Source organism: Delphinapterus leucas, chromosome 16, assembly GCF_059928025.1.
Source record: "Delphinapterus leucas isolate spDelLeu-1000000601 "Yukka" chromosome 16, BTC_Dleu_Yukka2, whole genome shotgun sequence".
Classification (NCBI taxonomy): domain Eukaryota; kingdom Metazoa; phylum Chordata; class Mammalia; order Artiodactyla; family Monodontidae; genus Delphinapterus; species Delphinapterus leucas.
In genome coordinates, this window is record NC_143144.1 from 58,969,374 (window position 1) to 58,990,507 (window position 21,134).

Consider the following 21,134-nt stretch of genomic DNA (forward strand, 5'->3'; position numbering starts at 1 on the left):
TCTATTGCAAGCATCCTCTGTCACCTCAAGGTATATAAAAGGAGAAGCAGGGGCCAAATAACCTTCGAACTAAGTAATTAACACTTAATTTTCCTAACAAAACTACTCAGTACCAGCTGGGCCCTTCTTCCCCTGCCTCCTACCTATGAAATTAAAAAAACAAACAAACAAAAAAACCTGCTTCTGAAACAATGGCAGGGGCTCATACCTACGGCATCGCTGATTTCCAGATCAGCCAATAATTGCTTTGAGACCTTAATCACCATCTGCATATTTCCAAAAAGTCCCTCAAAATCAATGTTTGGTATCTGAGAAAGGAAAACAAAACAAAGATGCATAGAAATAAAATTAATGGCATATCATTCACATTAGGAACATCTCTTCAAAGGATGATACAAAAGCTGCTCAAGGTTATCTTCACTCACTCTCACGAAGTTTCCAGAATGGGAACATCTAACATCGCCTTTAGAGTCACCATCTGTCCTTGATCCAACTACTTTCTTCTCCCCCCTCCCCTACTACCATAGTAAAATGACCGTAGAACCAATTTCTATAATTGTACTGGGACACAAATTCCACCCAGTACCCAAAATCAGATGGCGCCGTCCACTTCCTAGAGAAGTTCTGTGAGTGACTGCACCAGAAGTCCACACTCAAGCTGAGCCCAAGTGGTCAAGTAACAAGCAATAGGATTGTAAATCCCTGGGATACCAATAATGTTTTTTCCCTATCTTCGGCATCTAAGAGAGTGTCTAGCATACACATATTAGTAAGACTTTCTGGAATAAACCTTATACAATCAGGTGCTACAGCCAGGTAACCCACCATCCCCAGACTTCATTATATTATTGCACAGCCTCCCAGTAAAGTGACAATCCCAGACTCACTGGAACTGTTTTCAGGAGCCACAGAAACAGGAAATGTCCTAGGAATTATTGCAGTAACTTAAGTTAATAAGTTAATAATGGACTTGATAAGTGACAGGATGGTGAACGCTTAAGTAAACTGGGGCCCTTGAATTAAGAGCAGCAAACCCAATAAATTTTATTTCAAACCCAATAAATCTTTGTGGTGAAAGCTCCCGTACCCTAATGCATCAGGCTTAGAGAACCACGTTCAAGGCAAAGCTAACTTTCTCCCACAGTTCCCACCTGTGCCTGCTGCAGGGGTACCATGATCCGCTCCATACACATTTCCAGATCCCGAATGTAGTCTCTCTCCGTCTGAAGAAGTTCCTCTATCACCTTGGCTCTCTTCTCCAGCATCCTCTGCTCTGGGCTTTCAGTGGACACAGACCCAGAAGGGGCCACTAGTGCTGAAGACTGGGAGGAGAGGAGTGTCATTTCTAGAAAGGAAAAGAGAACTGGTCAGTAGCTCTGGGTGTAAAAGCAGGCCTCTGCAATAGTTTCAGTTGAAAAGAACACATTCTTTGAGAACCAAAGGTCTCGCAATTGTCAATCATCAGGAAATCTGATCCTCAAGTCAGTTCTAATCACGAAGATGAAGAGCTTAGAAAGCCATCCCTGCAGAAAGAACTTCTCCCATCTGCGATACCATTTCTAGAATCTGTCCTAAAAACAAGTAGCTGGCCCATTTTATGAGGACAAATCAGCGTCTACAACCTCCTTGGGAAAGAGGTTGAAAGAGGTGCTGTTCTTAAAAAGAACTGCTTGGTTAAGAATCTGCCAGCCAATGCAGAGGACATGGGTTCGAGCCCTGGTCCAGGAAGATCCCACATGCTGCGGAGCAACTAAGCCCGTGCACCACAACTACTGAGCCTGTGCTCTAAAGCCTGCAAGCCACAACTACTGAGCCCGCACGCCACAACTACTGAAGCCTGCGCGCCGCAACAAGAGAAGTCACCACAGTGAGAAGCCCGCACACTGCAATGAAGAGTAGCCCCTTGCCACAACTAGAGAAAGCCCACGTGCAGCAACGAAGACCCAATGCAGCCATAAATAAATAAATAAATTAAAAGAACTGCTTTCACTTAGTTAGGTATAAAACCCGTTTCGTGAACTTAGCAGCAGAAATACCAAGCTGGAAGTTACAAATACTGATACAGCACATTAAAAATAATATTATGGGGAACATAATAATGCCAACTAAGGGAAAGACAAAAATTAGGTAGGAATTATCTGTCTGAGATCTGGGTGACTGTAGGGCCCACCTTATTCCAGTTACTGTGATGGTGGATTAATATTAGCATGTAATAAAATATGTAAAAACTGTTTAGATTCTCCCTATCATAACATTAATGAAGGGGACTTCCTTGGTGGCTCAGTGGTTAAGAATCCACCTGCCAATGCAGGGGACACGGGTTTGAGCCCTGGTCCGAGAAGATCCCACATGCCGCGGAGCAACTAAGCCTATGGGTCACAACTACTGAGCCTGCGCTCTAGAGCCCGCAAGCCACAACTACTGAGCCCACGTGCCTAGAGCCTGTGCTCCCTAACAAGAGAAGCCACCGCAATGAGAAGCCCGCGCACCGCAACAAAGACCCAACGCAGCCAAAAATAAAAAAATAAAATAAATTTATAAAACAACAACAACAACCAAAAAAACATTAATGAAGACTCACAAGCAAGTTTTGCTACTTCAAATGTCCTAGAAGATACAAATGTCCTATAAGTAGGAAGTTCTTTAATAGTATTTTCAATAAAAAAAAAGCCTCTATAGAACACCACATGATCTAAGAATGAAAACAAATATGTATTTTGTCATTAGCTTTTACAAATACCTGTTACTTAGATACATATGAGGAGAGAACTATTATCTTATGCATGAGATGGCATTTGTTCATTTAAAATGAATGTTAAATGCTAAAATAAACAACTGAGAAAATTTCAACAGTGAAGCCATCTCTGCTGTTTACTTCAAATTCCTTAAGATCCACTTTAAAAAATGACAAATTTGGTAAGTAAACATACTAGCAAGTCTGAGTTTGATTACAAGAATATTTTTACCCAGATCTAAGAAGCAAAAACACAAGTGTTCAAACTAGGCTTTCACAGCAGATTTTAGTCTCCAAAAACCTTCCCCACTGCTCCTTCTAAGAATTTAGGAATTCCAATGTTTAAAAAGTGTAACCCAGATTCTGGTTTCTAAAAACCACTCTTCAGTAAAAGGAACCAGAATTCTTCATGTGGAAAGGGCATGGAGCCAACTTGAAGTAGCTCCCACTGGCCAAATCTGTACAATTTGAGTATCAAAATAACTAAGCACAGCAAAGCATTGTAATCCATTGACTAAAATAAGAATCCACGAGCTCTTATTGATAGTATATAAGTATATAAATAAATGGGGGAGAAGAGAAAGCTCTTTCTTATGGTAGAATGTCAGCTAATAAATATAGAACAATGGAATTAGAAAAATCAGTATTTTGCAATCATCGGAATAAAATTTGGTTCAGGAACAAACCATCAGTGAATGATTCTGGTGTTGGTGGTAGGGTTTTGATGATGATCGGGATATCTACATAGTTTTGAACTAGTTATTAAAAATTATTTATTACAAAAATGAAAAAGTGACTCTAGAGTGGCGAAGTGGGTTACACCATAACCTAGTAATCAAAATTAACACGACCAATTAGGGACAAATAGACATCATGTGCTACCAAATGTCAGGTCTAGAAGTAACACAATATCCCTATATAGAAAGACAGTCAAAGATGCATAATCTGAAATGAATCTTGAGGAAACATCAGACAAACCTAGGGGTTTGCATCCTTCAAAATGTCATGTCATAAAAGAGGAAGCCTGAGGAGCAATTCCCAATTGAAGGTAACTGAAGGACTTCCCTGGTAGTCCAGTGGTTAAGACTCCAAGCTTTCACTGCAGGGGGTGTGGATTCCATCCCTGGTTGGGGAACTAAGATCCCACATGCACATGGCACAGCCAGGGAGAAAAAAAAAAAAAAAAAAGGAAGAAAGAAAGAAGGAAGAAAAGATAACTGAAGAGATGACAAATAAATGCAATGTGTGATCCTGAACTGAATCCTGATCTGGGGAAAAAATTGCTACAAAGGACATTAATAGGACAAGCTGATGAAACTGGAATATAGACTATAGATTGGGTGTATGATTAAACCAATTAAAAATTTCCTGAAATGGACAGCTACATGTAAAAGAATGAAATTCGAACATTCTCTAACACCATATACAAAAATAACTCAAAATGGATTAAAGACCTAAATGTAAGACCAGATATTATAAAACTCTTAGAGGAAAACACAGGCAGAACACTCTTTGACATAAATTGCAGCAAAATATTTTGGATCCATCTTCTAAAGTAAAGGAAATAAAAGCAAAAATAAACGGGACCTAATTAAACTTAAAAGCTTTCTCACAGCAAAGGAAATCACTGACAAAATGAAAAGACAACCTACTGAAAGGAGAAAATATTTGCAAATGATATGACCAATAAGGGATTAATATCCAACATATATAAACAGTTCATTCAACTCAACATCAAAAAAACAAACAACGCAGGACTTCCCTGGTGATGCAGTGGAGAAGACTCTGCGCTCCCAATGCAGGGAGCCTGGGTTCGATCCCTGGTCAGGGAACTAGATCCCACATGCATGCCACAACAAAGAGTTTGCATGCCACAGCTAAGGAGCCTGCTGGTGCAACCAAATAAATTAATAAATATTAAAAAAAAAAAACGCTATTTCAAAATGGGCAGAAGAACTGAATAGACATTTTTCCAAAGAGGAAATGCAGATGGCATATGAAAAGATGCTTAACATCACTAATTACAGGGAAATGCAAATCAAAACCACAATGAGATATTAACTCATACCTGTCAGAATGGCTATGATCAAAAATAACAAATGTTGGCAAAGATGTGGAGAAAAGGGAACCCTCCTACACTGTTGGTGGGAATGTAAACTGGTATAGCCACTGTGTAAAACGGTATGGAGGTTTCTCAAAAAACTAAAAACAGAACTACCATATGACCCACCAATTCCACTCCTGGGTATATATCTGAAAAAAAACAAAAACACTAATTCAAAAAGATATATGCACCCCAGTGCTCATAGCAGCATTATTTACAATAGCCAAGACATGGAAGCAACCTAAGTGTCCATCAACAGATGAATGGATAAAGACGATGTGGTGTGTATACATATACACACACACAATGGAATACTACTCAGCCATAAAAAAGAACAAACCTTTGCCATTTGCAGTAACACTGATAGACTTGGAGGGAATCACGCAAAGTGAAATAAATCAAACAAAGACAAATACTGTATAATATCATTTATATGTGGAATCTTTTTCTTTGGCCGCTCCATGCAGCACATGGGAGCTTAGCTCCCTGACGAGGGATTGAACCTGCGCTCCCTGCATTGGAATCTCCGAGTCTTAACCACTGGACTGCCAGGGAAGTCCCTTATATGTGGAATCTAAACAATACAACAAACTAGTGAATATAACAAAAAAGAAGCAGACTCACAGATATAGAGAACAAACTAGTGGTTACCAGTGTGGGCGGGGAGGGGCAATAAAAGGGTGGGGGAGTGGGAGGCACAAACTGCTGGGTATAGGATAGGCTCAAGGATGTACTGTACAACACGGGAGTATACAGCCAATATTTTCGAATTACTGTAAATAGAAAGTAACCTTTAAAAATTGTATTAAAAATATTTTTTAAATAAAAAAAATTCCTGAAATGGCACATCTATTGTGGTCATGTATGAAAATATCCATATTACACACTGGCACTTACTAAGGGGCATGATATATGCAACCTAGTCTCAAACAGTAAAGAAAAACAAGTGTGTGTGTGTGTGTGTGTGTGTGTAGAGAGAGGGGGGAGAAAGTGAGCGAGAGAGAAAATGAAAACAAAAATATGGCATAATGTTAAATACTGGCAAATGTGAATAAAGGAGGATCTGTGTACCACTGCAATTTTCTATAAATTTGATATTATTCAAAATAAAACTTAAAGACATAATTAGAATATTTCTCTTTTTTTGGTAGAATGACAAAATTTCAAGCATAACTCTTATTTCATCAGAAATTAAGTAAATTATGATTAAATTAATTGTAGTGTACAAAAAATTGATTTTCAATGGCCTTATTTTAAATTTTCTTCGTGATTTCAAAGCTACAGAATTTCAGTCTCAAATATGGTTTCAGAAGCTGTAAGTTGAGAAGAGAAATTCACCTTAAACACAGGACTAAAAAGCTCTGGAAAGGGAGAACACTCACTGAATTCCTACCACATGCTAGGCGCTTTACGTGTTATGGCCCTGAACTCATTTAATATTCACATCAAAACTCTAAAGTAGTATTATTATTCCCATTTAACAGATAAGAAAACCTAGCCTTTGAGAGACTGACCAACTTGTCCCAGCCTATGTAGTGAGTAAATGGCAGTTCTGGAATTTGAATCTAAATATATTTAAATCCAAATCCTGTATTTAAATCCACGTAATCCTGCACTATTCTGCCTCTCTAGCCTGGAATCTCAATTTTAAAAGGTCAGGGCCTATTTGCTTCAAATCTTAAAAATTCCCTGGAAACTATTATCTCTCAAGAATCAAAGATCTATTAATTATAATACTTGAAAGCATAAAATACCAGCAAGCACTCATCAATTAGAAGTCAGCAACTTACAACCTAAGAGACACAATTAGATTTTTATTTATATTTAAAAAGAGAAAAAGAAATGGTAACAATTCTTCTAAAATATCAGCATGCTATTTTTTCTCTGCAGGTGGATTTATAAATTCTGGAACAGACTTTAAAAAACAAAAAGGAAAACAGTTTAGCTCAATCAAAAATCCCTGTGGGGTGTTTTTGCTAAATTGTAGTTTCCTGGGCACCACCCCTGAGATTGATTCAGCAAATCTGGGTGGATCTGCAGTTTTAACAAAATGCTAGGTGCTTCTGAAGATGCAGGTGACCTCCAGGCTCCACACACACATGAATTAATACTCAAGGATTAAATCAAACTAGGAATACCTGGCTTGAAATAGCTGCAAATGTAAAACTGTTTTTCCATTATTCCAAATATACCCTAGGGGAAAAAAAATGATCAACAATTTTACTATCTGGGACACCAAAGTGAGAGAGGGGGCCCCTCACTCACCCGGAAAGCCTTTGAATCGCGCACTCCCCCACTCTTTAACTGGGGGAACCCTGAGAAAGTCCATTTTCACCTCTGGGCCTCAACGTCCTCATACGTACAATGAGGATAATAATACCTGTTTTGCAGAACTGTTGAGCAAATTAAACAAGGTAATTACTCAACACAAGTTAGTTCGCCCACAACGGGCCAGAAAATGCTACCTGTTCCAGGTTAAGGTAAAATGCACCGAGGAGAAATGGTTCAGATACCATTACTTTAGTTCCACTTTTCTATAAGAACAATAAAATCTGGGGATGCAGAAGCACATGGAGGAAACTGAGGCCCAGTACCAGCCTAACAATAAAAGTTGCAGACTAGCCCCACTTTCTTCCTAGGGCGGCCCGGGAGGCGTTAGGACCTGGTGCTGACTGCACAAACTTACTACTGTGATAAAGCAATTAGGGATGGGTTGGTTTTTTTCTTTTGTCCTACCCCATCCCCTCCCCCGCAAAATCCCCATTCCACTCCTTCTCAAGATATCCTCACCCCCTCAGGTTAGTGCATGGTCCCAGGCTCATACCTCAGTGTTCCTAGGAAGCGATTCAGTTAACCTGCAGCTTCCCACAACTCTACCAACCACATTCCAAAGCAGAGTTAAAGAGAAAAGCCAAAAGCCGCTCACTCTTCCCTTGCCTCTGAAAGCTGGCTCCGTCTTTGCTGGGGAAAATCTTTGAACCCCAGCGAGGTCCCAAGCGGCACTTGAATGAGGCGGCTAACTGTTCTACCTGCTTTTGTGAGGCTCCAGCAACCCTGGAACGTACCTGCAGCGCCAAAATTCTGGTGCAAATGTTCCCACGGGTGGAAGGGCTGGCAGGCAGAGCAGAATCTTCCCAGAGCTCTGGAATGCTCCACAACCCCCTAAAATCCTTTGAATAGGGTAGGCATTTCCCCCAGGCTTTCCCATATTTACATATGAATCGTCCCGAGTCCTCCAGGCTATCACAACAGGGCCTGTTCTAAAGGACGGAGCTGGAATCCTCCACTTCCTGGACTGAGATGCAGAAGAGCGGGCCCAGCTCTGCTCAGACTCAATGCCTTTTCCCTATTAGCTTTCCTTTCCTAGTCCTAAAACAGCCACAACTCCACTTCAGGAGTTGTTTTTTTTTTAGGTTTGTTTTTTTTTAATGTATTTATTTTTGGCTGCGTTGGGTCTTTGTTGCTGCGTGCGGGCTTTCTCTAGTGGCAGTGAGCAGGGGCTCACTCTTCCTTGCAGTGCATGGGCTTCCACTTCCACTGCTCTTGTTGCAGAGCATGGGCTCTAGGCGCACAGGCTTCAGTAGTTGTGGTTCGTGGGCTGTAGAGCGCAGGCTCAGTAGTTGTGGCACACGGGCTTAGTTGCTCCACTGCACGTGGGATCTTCCCAGACCAGGGCTTGAACCCGTGTCCCCTGCATTGGCAGGTGGATTCTTAACCACTGCGCCAGCATGGAAGCCCACTTCAGGAGCTTTTAATCACAAGTTTTATCTCTTTTTCCTACCCCTTGCTACATATTGTGTTTTTTTTGGGTACTCTTTTCAGGGAAGCAGTCTTATGATAAGAGGCAAGGATGTAAAGGGGGCAGCATTTGTCTACTTTTCTGCCCTTAGGACCTCTCATTCGGCAGGCAGTCCCTCTCCCTGGCCAGGCACAGGCCTCACTCTCCCCACCCCCAACCCACTCTAGGTACCTTACCCTAAAGCCATCAGAATGCAGATCTTACCAGGCTGGTCCCAGGACAGCGAGAACAGCACAGAGTAATTCACTGGAATTGGGAGCCATGCTCACAGCTCACAAACATTTACATTTTAAAAGAAAGTGAGGAAAAGAAAGTTGCCGAACAACATGTCATTTCTGTTTAAAAAAAGAAGGTGGAAGAAGAGGAGGAGAGAGAAAAAAAAGGAGAGAAAACATGCAAAAACCTCTACATATTTCCATATACACACATATAATATGTAAGTGCACAGAAAAAGGTCTGGGAAGAGAATACACTACACTTCTCAGCGAGTTTTGCCTCAGAGAAGGAACTGGGATTTGGGATAGAAGGATCAATGGGGACTTGAGGTGAATCAGTACTCTTTAATCTCACAAGAATCTATTAATGTATTGCCAGTAATTTAAGACAAACTGTCATGCTAGCCAAGATTCATCTCTACTAGTGAAATTTTAAGCAATCTGAGAGAAGAACTTTTGGTAAAGAGCCATCCCACTGCTGCTAGGATGGCACCATTGACTCCTGAGGCTTTACTGGATGGTGCCTAACTCCCGGGTTGTTGCTTCCCTCCACCATCGAATGGAGCTCTTTTTAACTTTAAATTTTACCACATATTTATATGGCACTTACTCTATGTGTCAAGCATTGTTCAGGCACTTTACAAATACTGGCTTATTTAACCCTCATCACAATCCTACTATCGTCCCCATCTCACTACTGATGAATGAAGAGAAATTCAGTAACTGGCCAAGTATGTGGAAGATGTGAGCCCACACTGGCTCCAGAGCCTGCAATTGCTACTCTGCCTCTAGTGCTTTTTCCAGGCAGGCAAATCTTGGGAACTGTGACCTGGAAATCTACTTGTGGGTTTTGGTGACCACCTGGTAGCTAATGATAAAATGATGTGATTTTAAAGCACACTTAACCTCTGTATAGCCACAGGTCACCCACCATTAAGACTGTGAACAATTATGTATTTAATCACATATACATATGTTCACATCATTATAGCTGTAAAACCCTACTCAGTATAACGTAAATAATCCCCCAGACAGAATCAAATCTAGCAGTGTCATACACAGTAAATATTCAATAGTATTCCAGACAATTTATGGCAGAAATTATGTGCAAGTGAAGGGATGTTTATCAGTGCATAAAGAAAATTTAGAAACCACCAAAATTTCTCCCAAAAGGGGCCTGTTAAATAAATTGCTGTGTATCTGCATAACAGAATACTATTACAGCCACTGAGATACAGATTTATATTCATTAATACAGAACGTTGTCTCATGTGTGTTGTTAAATGGAAAAAGATTACAAAAGAGTTTGTGAAAGAACTGCAATTTTGTTAAAAAGGGAAAAATATTTTCAATGCACATATTTGAAAATGAAAAAGTCTTGGTGACAAAATTCTGATTTTTTTCTTTTCTTTTCAACTTACTGTATTTTCTAGTTTTCCTCTAGTGAACATATAATATTGACATGACAAATAATAAGGTGGAAAAAAGAACATGTGCTATACAACAAGAACACTCTACTACTCTGTCCTCTCTCAATTACCCTGTTAAATCCCTTTCAAATTCTTTCCTCACTTTTTTATAATCTGAGATTTCTTTCCTGACCTAATCCCTTCAAATTGCTGAAGAAAATGGGTAATAAAACACTTGAAATAACAATCTGCTAGTCTAATAAGAAAAGCAAAAAAAAAACCCCACCTGCTTAGCAATCTGTCTAGAAAACTCTGAGAGGAAGCGATCTTTGTAAATTTGTTCATATTCCCACCAGGCCAAGTAGGGGATCATTAAGTCCTGGTTTTCCATGTGACCACATCACTCCAGCCGGCCCACCTAGCCCCACCACTTCTTTTCCTTCAGCACCTATGTTACTTGTATTTGGAGAAAGTTTATCCTGCTCAATGTTAAACTTTCAGCACTGTGGTCCCTGACTTTTCTGTAGGACTCATAGCAGACTCTTCCCGGATCACCAGACTTCAGGGAAGGATCTATTATATTTTGGCCCTAAATCTCAACAGTAACTGAAAAAACTTTCCCTGTGCCTTTAGCTCAGTGACTGCCTTGCCTATTTTGGCAAGTAGCCTCCATCCAGCACAATCCCTGCTGGGAGGGTTTCCACCTTGGGAAGCCCATTTCCCCCTTCTTCTACCAGGGCCTACCCTGGCCTCTAAAAGAAGAGCAAACAAGAGTCAAGTGCCCAGAGTACAAGAGTCTGCAACTTCTTATGCTGCCAGGATAGCGAAATTAACACTAGATCCTCTGAAACACCATTTTTGAACACTCACCAAATCCTAGAAAGGTGTGCTGTTAGGGTGCTTAAAACTATGAGGTTATTATTATTGTTGAATCTTTAGGCAGCAGAAGTGAAATAACCAAGAAGGCAAAGATAGTTTTTGTAAAATAATAATTAGAAATAAACCATCACTGTTTAATAAGCAAATTTTGATTACAATCAGCCAATAAAACTTTAGATGAAAACTTTATTTTCAGACACACATCTGATGTTTTATTTACCAGGTCTCTTGAAGGAAGGTATTATTGCTCTCATTTTTCAAATGAGAGCAAAAAGCAATGAAATGACTTGCCTGAGACCACGCAGCTAATAACTATTCAAAACTAGCATCTCAAGCCGCTGCTTTCCATCAAATGTCAAGGCCTGTTCTGGGTTGCATGGCTTTTTGATGAGTGTGGCTGTTTCCTGCACTGTATTTCCATTTTTGATAATAACATTACAGTGATGTCTCAAATTTTGCTCATTAACAGGACCCTCTGGTTATTTTTCTATCCTACTCTAGAAAACCAGATTTTCTTCAGCTTCTGTTAGTTTACTTTTATTCCTTCCACTTGTTCTCACATTTTATGTATCTTTTAGAACTGTGTACAAAACAAAACAAAAACCAGTTGATCTGAGTTATAATCCCGTTCAAAGTTTTAATTACAAAAATATATGAAAATATTGAATAGAGAGCTACCAAGCAGACTGCTAGGAGATGGGGCAAAGTACAGAAAGCTGAAAAGCCCTCTAAAGCTTTCTTCCATCTCAAGCAAGTCATTTCATCTGTCTGGTCCTCAGGAATAGCAAACCAAGTGGGGTGAAACTAGGTGGTCTTAGACATAAATTCATGAAACAAAACAATAATACAAAATAGAATGAACTTAAGCATTACGTATTTTGGTTACATTAATTTAAAAGGGTGAACCCAGTCTTTCAAAATAAGGATTCTTTCCAAGTGCGATCCAATATTTTTATGGTAAAATCTGATTAAGCCTAGGATATCAGTTAGTACTATCTTATTTTCTAGCTGAAACCTGGGGAAAAAAACAAAACCTCAATATGAGGGAACATAAATTGGGTTTTCCCCGGGACCCCAGTCATTCATGCTGTACAGGCTTCAATGAGCTCTCGGCAGCCCAATAGTCACTCTGTTCCCCTATATCTCCCCTGGCTTCCACTTCTAGGGACATATGTGGAGCTGCTTCTAGATCTTGAGAGGGCAGCAGCCTCAGTGAATTAAGGTACTCAGACTACAAGTCAGAAGATCTGGGGTCTAGCCCTGCCCCCATCTTACCTGAAATGTTACACAGCCTCTCTGGGCTGTTGTTTCCAGGTGTGTATAACAGAGCAGTTGAGCCTCTTTGGTTACTTCCAGGCTCTAAAATCTTATGTACTTTCCTACTCTGTTACTTCACTTACTCCTCTTGGTTTGGTATAACTACACTAGTCTCTAACTAGCTCCACAAGGAGTGTCACTTAGTGTGTCACTTAGTGACTAACCTGGGCAGTTAGTCACTTCCCCTCCCCGAGGTCTGTGCTATTACGGAACATAGCACAACATATTTTAAGTATTTGTTTCCTTATTATTCCTTGAACATAACAAGCTCAGCTTGTCTCTGTGCTTTTCTGCTTACCTACTGTCCTTTTAGCCCAGTTAGATGAAGGCTTCTCTAGTCCTCGGATTACTCTTTTCTCTAAACTTTACTTCTTGGGTAACAACACAAAATAATACTTACTGTTTATCTTTTGATGTACATGTTCTGTGCCCTCAAATAGAATATTTCACTGGATAACAAATATTCATTGAGTACCTACTGTATGCTATGTAAGGGTCTGGAAACACCACCTTCACTGCCATCATGGAGATTAGAGTCTACTGAACTTTTCTGCATACCTAATCTGTACCTAATTTACAGTAGGTAGCACAGCAACCAGCACTTAAGAGAAGGCACCAATTATTATTATTATTTAGAGTGCCCTACACATTGTTCTGCATGATTGTAATGAAAAACACTATGCAAAGATTTTAAAAAATCATTAAATATCCTAATTTTTGTTTGTCTTAAGTACTTAGCTGCCATACCTATGACACTGGGGTAAATAAGGTTTCAATCTTCCCCTGAGGGGCAGAGGGTGGAGAGCAGAGGAAACTGAATTCCATATCTCCAAATCACTGAGGAAAGGACTAGAGGAATTCTACAATAATTTTTGTCTAAGTATTGCTGTGAGGTCAATGGTAAGTGGAAGCATCTCCATATTTCAGTAGATGCTAAGATGCGCACTTTTTCATATTTTAACATTTCAGAAATGGAAATGTCTTTTCCAATCAATAGCATGTTAATTAAAGTCTTCTAGGGACTTCCCTGGTGGTTCAGTGGATAAGGCTCCACGCTCCCAATGCAGGGGGCCAGGGTTCGATCCCTGTTTGGGGAACTAGATCCTGCACGCATGCCACAACTAAGAGCCCACATGACGCAACTAAGGGCCCACATGCTGCAAGTAAAAATCCTGCATGCCACAACGAAGATCCCGTGTGCCACAACTAAGAAGCCCACGTGCTGCAACTAAGACCTGGGGCAGCCAAAAATAAAAATTAATTAATTAATTAATTAAATTTTAAAAGGACCTAGTTTAAAAAAAGGCTTCTAATTAGAAGTCTTTCTTTTTTAAAATTTTTTAAAATTTATTTATTTTTATTTAAAAAAAATTTTTTTTTCATTTTTGGCCATGCCACTCGGCTTGTGGGATCTTAGTTCCCCAACCACGGACCAGGGATTGAACCCGGGCCCTTGGCAGTGAGAGCACTGAGTCCTAACCACTGGACCACTGGGGAATTCCCTCTTCTTTCTTTCTAATGCTACATAAATTATTCAGTGTCTTACAATAGATGGTGTTTTAGATTCAACGAAATGCAATATATTTCATCTGTTTGCCTCCTCTCAGCTTATGATTTGAAGGGGTTTCTTGACACCATGGAATGAGGTCCGTGATCTAGAATCTAGCTCTGCTCCCTGCTGTGCGGCCATGTACACAAATGTGTATCTTCCCACCAGAAATGACTTGCATTGCACTGTCACACCCCTGTGACTTGACAGCCTGATGTTTACACAGTTCGGGCACTTTCTGGTTTCTCAGGAAATATCAAATTGGAAAACTCTGTGTTAGGGTGGGAGTGTCAAGTTTCTGAGCTCCCAGCCCAACATTCCTTTGAAGGCTGGGCCTGCCGTGGCACTGCAAGTCAGCTGCTTGAATTCACCCCCCTCCCACTGCCCCCCCTTCAACATCCTCAGGTCCACAGGAATGACAATGCCCTAGAATACTGCCTCTTCCTATCCTACCTCAATTTCTTGCCTTTCCTGGTTATCTTGTTGCTTTTACAGAGACCTGGGATCTTCCCAGAGCAATATTCCTTTATCAATGATGAAACATTACATAAAAATAATGTAGGTAACAGCTTGTGGAGAAAGCAGAGTCTAGCTTACTGAGACTACCACACATGATCCCAGTAGGCAGGACTGCCTTACTTTCTCTAAAGCTTCGATTATCTCCCAACTCTTGACAAAATAGGGCCCTTCATTTATTTCCTTTTGCCTCCACATATTTTCTCATTCCCTCTTCTTTGCTTCCTACCTACTCATCTATCTTCAAACAAGCACTGACATCTGATTTTAAAAAGTAAATACACGAAAACTTTGTTCAACTCTGTGCCCCCCTCAGCCACAGTCACACCTCTTTGATGCTTTCTATGCAAGGTCTTGAAAGAGTGGTCTTCATGCCCTCCCTCCCCCATCTAAATCCTTTGCAATTAATTCTGTGTCATCACTATATGCCAGTAATATTGCCTTTTTAGTCAACCGATAACCTCAGCAAACCCACGGCATCATCCTTGACTTCCCTGCAGCATCTGAAAGTGTTGGCCATTCTCTCCTACTCTATGCCCTCCAGTTTTCTTCTGCCCTCCCCTAGTGTTCCTGCCATCTCTCCTCCTCCTGTCCCACGCTGTGGGCGTCCCCTAAGCCCAGTTCTCAGACGCTTGTGCTTTCCCCAGCCATTCCCATCCTCAGAGAAGTCATCCACTCACAGTGTCAGTGATCACATCTCAGAGGGTGAATCACCACGTGCAGGTCCAGCTCTGACTCCTTCCTCAGGTTCTGGTCCAAACTCCCATCTGGTTTGTAAGATTTCAATACGCTAGTTCTTCCCCACACCGTGTTCCTCTTTGTCACCACAACTCTGCATCTTTGCTCATAGGCTTTCCCCAGCTGGGAATTTTCTCCTTGCTTCTCTCTTCCTATCTCAACCCCACTACTCCTTTAAGCTGTAGCTCAAATTCAAACATCTTCCTAAAGTCTTTTCCATTAACTCAAGTAAAAACTGAGCTATTCCTCCTCTTCTGATTGTCCATAGCATTAACTGTCTATGCTAGATATTTCTCTACTTTATTTAATTATTCATACTTTTACATTTTGTCTCTTCAACTGATCTATAAACTCCCGTGATGGGGAGGGGTCGGGAGGAGGTATCCTTCCCTGGATACCCCAATGCTTGGTACAGTGCTAAGTACAAACACTAGTTAATAAACACCTGTTGAACTGCATTCGAAGGGGATATGGGATCTATGTGCTGGTATAGTATGATTGATGATGATGATGATAGCAGCTCGTGTTTATTTAGCATTTACTATGTGCCAGGCTGTGTTGCACTATTCTGAATATTTGCCCATCTATAAACTCACCTATTCCTCATAATACTATCATGTACGTACATTATCTGGTTTTGTTGATGAGGAAACTGCAGCATAGAGACAATAAATAATTTATACAAAGTTACACAGGTAGCAGGGCCAAGGTGGGGGAAGGTACCTAATAGTTCTTCTTATTGCAGTTATAAAATTGTATTTGAATCATTTGCTTATATGCTGCTTTCTGTTTAAAACTGTGAGTTCCTGAAGGCAGGCACAAGTCTTACTCATCTTATCCAATGTCTCATTAGGGACACGGCTTGCATTTGGGGCAGAACAGTTCTTCACTGTGTAGGATGGTCCTACACCCTGAAGACATTTAGTGTCCCTGGTCCTTGCCTCATAAATGCAAGTAGTCCCCTGCACCCTGCCATTGTGACAACCAAAAGATATCTCCACCCATTTCCAAATGCTGGGGCTGAGCTCGCCAAGCCTCAGAAAGCCTGCCGCCTCCAGAGCCCTCTACATACCAAATCGACACCTCAACAGTCCCTAGAGCTCTGATTTAAGCTAGGTGATTCCCCATCCCAACCTTCACTACTGCCATTTGGATCATGGATGGATACCTAATCAATGAACGGTTAATTCATATGATGAGGCCTAACTAAAAAACTCAAGCTGAGTCAATTATACTCTCTCCTGGGAATTTGAATTAAGAACTACCAGGCAGGGCTTCCCTGGTGGCGCAGTGGTTGAGAGTCCGCCTGCCAATGCAGGGGACACGGGTTCGCGCCCCGGTCCGGGAAGATCCCACATGCCGTGAAGCAGCTAGGCCCGTGAGCCATGGCCGCTGAGCCTGTGCGTCCGGAGCCTGTGCTCCGCAACGGGAGAGGCCACAACAGCGAGAGGCCCATGTACCGCAAAAAAAAAAAGAACTACCAGGCAGATTAGATAGAACAGAGGCAGAAGCTGCAAGAATGCCCCAGAGAGTGTTGGGACAACTATGGTTATGTGCAATCTAGTGAAGGAGTAGAAAATATAAGTGGAAGGTGTTGGTCTGTGGTTAGAGAAGGCCAAGGCAGAGGCTCAGAGAACAGCAAAAACATCTTGAGGAAAGATGGCCTGTGAGAGAGGGATACAGAGAAAGCGAACAGCTGGTCCACGGGGTACCTGGCGTCAGTCCACTTGTACTACAACAACAGCCTTAGCCCTCCTCAGGGTCTTAAGGTCGTTTCTGTCTAACCAGAACATAGTACAGTGTTTGGTACTCAGTAAATTTGTTAGATAAAGATACGTGAATGGCTCATGTTTGTTAAAACAGAACCAAATTGGAATAAAAGCTGCAAAAAGGGCTCTGAAAACTGTAAAGCATGTAAAGTAAAGTGGTACCACTATTACTACTACTGCTGATGAAATGCCACAGTTCATTCTGCTGAACTTTTGCTACTGCCCAGTTAATTCCTAGAAGCAGGCCCCTGGTCTCTGGAGGGGCAGAGACCTCTTGGCACCTGCTATACTCATGGCTTGTAAGCAGCCTATGAAATTAAGGATACAAAGCTAATGCCTTGGGGACTTCCCTTGTGCCCCGGTGGTTAAGAATCTGCCTTCCAATGCAGGGGATGTGGTTCAATCCCTGGTCAGGGAACTAAGATCCCACATGCTGTGAGGCAACTAAGCCCCCATGCTCTGGAGCCCACATGCCACAACTAGAGAGAAGCCTGTGTACCACAATGAAAGATCCCGCATGCCACAATGAAGACCCCGTGTGCCACATGTAAGACCCAATGCAACCAAATAAATAGTAAATAAATATTAAAAGAAAAAAAAGCTAATGTCTTGGATTGACTGGCAGATATTTTATTCCAGTAGTCTGAATACAGACTGTAGCTATAGAGAGATATATTCACATACTCGCAATGAAAAGAAACCTTGACTCTGAGAGTCTTAAAAACTTTGAACTATCTGTGTAACACTGGGAAAAGTGCCTTCAAATCTGTGCAGGTTTTTATCTTGGGAGAAAAACAAAACAAGATTTTCTTGCTCCACTGCAATTACTGCCCAACCTTTTAAGGAACCGCTTTTACAGTAGGCCCTCTGTATCCACAGGCTCTGCATCTGCCGATTCAACCAACTGCAGAGCGAAAATATTTTTAAAATCCAGAAAGTTTCAAAGCAAAACTTGAATTTGCTACACTGGCAACTGTTTAAACAGCATTTACACTGCATTTACAACCATTTACAGAGTATTAGGTATTATAAGTAATTGAGATGATTTAAAGTATATGGGAGGATGTGCATTAGGTTACCTGCAAATACTATGCCATCTTATCGAAGGGACTTGAGCATCTGTGGATTTTGGTATCTGCAAGGGTGTGAAGGTGGGGGTAGGGTGTTGGTCTTGGAACCAACCCCTCGAAGATACAGATACCAAGAGATGACTATATATCCCTCATCACCACTTCCCTCCTAAACTCCCTGTAATATGCCTTGTGTCTCTGTTGCTCCTATTCCTCGCCTCATGTCCCAAATGGTCTTTACTTAGAACACATCCTCTCATAGCTTTGCCGCATGTAACACAGTTGAACCCACTCCATTCGAAGCCCTTCTCTGGCTCCCATAACACAATACTTTTCTGCTCTTCTACGTTCATTTATCTGAAATGAACCTAAACCTGCACTTCTGGCTTTAACTGTGGTGTTGTAGTAAAAGCACTGGTCTGGGCATCAAGAGACCCAGTTTCTATTCCTGGTCTAAGGATCGACCAGTTACCTTGGCCACACGGTTCAACTTCTCTGAGCTCTGTCTCTTCATTTATAAACTGAGTGAGTTGGATTTAAGTACTTTTTCACACTGTGACTCACATTTTACATTGTGGTTCAGTAGATACATACATACATTTATCTAATCCATGTATGTATGTGTATATACACACACTCAGAAGTATTACATGCTTACTTTTACTACATGAGATGTACTTGAAACTTTCTATTCATTTCTATTTTATTTTTCAAAAAATGCTAGTTGTAACCCACTAAATAGACTTCAAAACCCAATCACGGGTGGTTACCCACATGTATAAAATACTAGACTTGTTGAAATGTCAGGTTCCTTCTAGTAATAATATAAGAGGATTTTGTGTTGTAGCCTTCCAACCTTGAACCGTTAGCCTTAACTCACATCTGAATTCCAGCTTCCTATTTCTCTCTGTAAGAGTTCTTCATTTAGATATCATAATATCACTTAAATTAACCTAGTTAACATGGAATTTGAAGCACCAGGTCCCCTTCCCATCAAAACTATTTATGTTATTAGCAAGTGTAAAATCCTAGTGTTGACTTTTGGTCTAGTAATGGTAGAGTAACCTACATTGTACTAACCTCCCTACTGAAAATTATTAGCAACTCTGGACAAGATTTTTTTTTTTTTTTTTTTTTGGCGATGCGCGGGCCTCTCACTGTTGTGGCCTCTCCCGTTGCGGAGCACAGGCTCCGGACGCACAGGCTCAGCGGCCATGGCTCACGGGCCCAGCCGCTCCGCGGCATGTGGGATCTTCCCGGACCGGGGCACGAACCCGTGTCCCCTGCATTGGCAGGCGGACTCTCAACCACTGCGCCACCAGGGAAGCCCCCTGGACAAGATTTAAAAAAAAAAACAAAACTGTGTGAAGACACTAGAAAGCCACCAAAAGCAGCCAGAAACTGGAGGGGATGCGACTTGAAACATGGCTGGAAAACTAGGTAAGATCCCTATTTACCTGATACCTCCTCCCCCTACCCCAAGGCAATCCCTAGTCTTTCAGCATGCTGGAGAATAAAGCAAAAACTGAGAGCCAGCAAGTGGTAATCTTACTGGGCTGCAGAGTCAAAAAGGTTCTGGGGCTCTGAAGTGGCTTGATGTTAAGGGAGAAATCCTGCAAAAGAGTACGCTGCAGAGAGGACAGCCCCAAAATCTATGCAGAAATTCCCTTCAAATCCTTGAACTGTACATGCAGTGATGAGACTCCAGGGAACCCAGCAGAAAGCGGTAACAGCTGGAGGCTGAAGAGCCCGGCAGATATTCACAACTCTGCAGCTGGGAAGACAGTTTGAAATCTGAGTCCCTTCAAATCAGGAAGTTCAATACATATGTCCAGTGTTCCACTTAGAAACCTCTGCAGAGCCGCACCTTCGGAGTAAGGCCCACCTCCCAGGAGCCATACCCTAGGACTAAGGGCAAAACCATAACAAACCTGCCCTAACAAAAATCTAAGCTTGAGGCCTTCACAGGAGAAACTGATAAGAAAGGTGAGGGGAAGGAAAAACCCTGGCAGAACAACTTGGTTTCTAGCCTGGGAGATGGTCAAGGAGCAGGCACTGAACAGCGCTTTGTCTCTCAGATGCAGCAGGTGGAGGGTGGGGAAGAGTGGGGGAGAGGAAGGCACGGGCATTCCACTTGGGTAATTACACCTGCAAACACAGGGTGCGAGGGCAGATGTCTGTCCAGTTGGGGGAGGGGGGTCAGTCTGGATCTCAGCAGGGCGGGGACCATGCAGTGACAGTCGGGGTAGGGGAAGGATTTGTAAGGGGGATGAGAGATGGGTAGATAAAAGATGAAGAAATCATAACTTATGAGCACCTACTATGTCCCAGACATGGGATTAAGTGTTTTATTTATATTATCTCACTATGAGACAGGTATGATCATCTTCATTTTACAAATAAGAAATCCAAAGCTCAGAGAAGCTAAGTAATTCGTCTAAAGTTACACTATTAGTAAATGGTGGAGCTGAGATGTGCATTCAAGGCAGAAGACCAACTCCAAAGCTTGTTTTCTTTCTGTTATCAACTGTTGTAACTGTAACTTTCAGGAAGGGCAGTGGCACATGTGCTGTAAAACAGCTAGCAAAGAACATTAGAAAACAAAAAGATCTCTGGGACAGACTGAGATTTTGTTACAAGTCAAGGAGGATATTAGCGGTATAAAAAGGGGTGTCAATATGAATATACTATGCGGTATAAAAAGAGGCGTCAATAGGAATATACTATCAAAAGTTAGTTAAGTCCTCAAGTAGACAGAGAGTTGTAAAAATGGAAATGGTATAAAATGGAACTGAGCTGGTTTCAGAGAGCTCATAGGGCATATTACAACACTCCAGAGAGAAGGGTTTGACTCCTAAGTCAAACAGAATAAACACAATTAGGAGGCTTAATACAATAAGGAACTAAAGATAGGAAACAAAGTTCATCTAAGGAACGGCTGTGGGGGAAGGGAAAAGGAACGATGCAAAAACTAACCTAAGGAATCACAGAATCAGATTTTTTTTGAGCTGGAAGGAATTTAGAAGTCATCCAAT

General features: G+C 41.4%; 1 protein-coding gene across 18 annotated transcripts in view; it reads right to left on the reverse strand.

Annotated features, from left to right (window-relative positions):
- The window catches only part of DNMBP (dynamin binding protein), a 117,013-nt gene that overhangs the window by 32,514 nt on the left and 63,365 nt on the right, over positions 1–21,134 (reverse strand). For 16 of the 18 annotated variants that reach the window (XR_016388142.1, XM_089898005.1, XM_089898007.1 and 13 more), the window contains 2 exons: positions 1,152–1,345; positions 209–308 (listed from right to left, as the gene is read on the reverse strand). Coding sequence is in view for 17 of the 18 variants with exons in the window: in XM_089898005.1 (XP_089754131.1) it covers positions 209–308; positions 1,152–1,345 (294 nt within the window). In the remaining variant the exon portion in view is untranslated. The other 2 variants (XM_089898010.1, XM_089898011.1) reach the window with 2 other exon arrangements.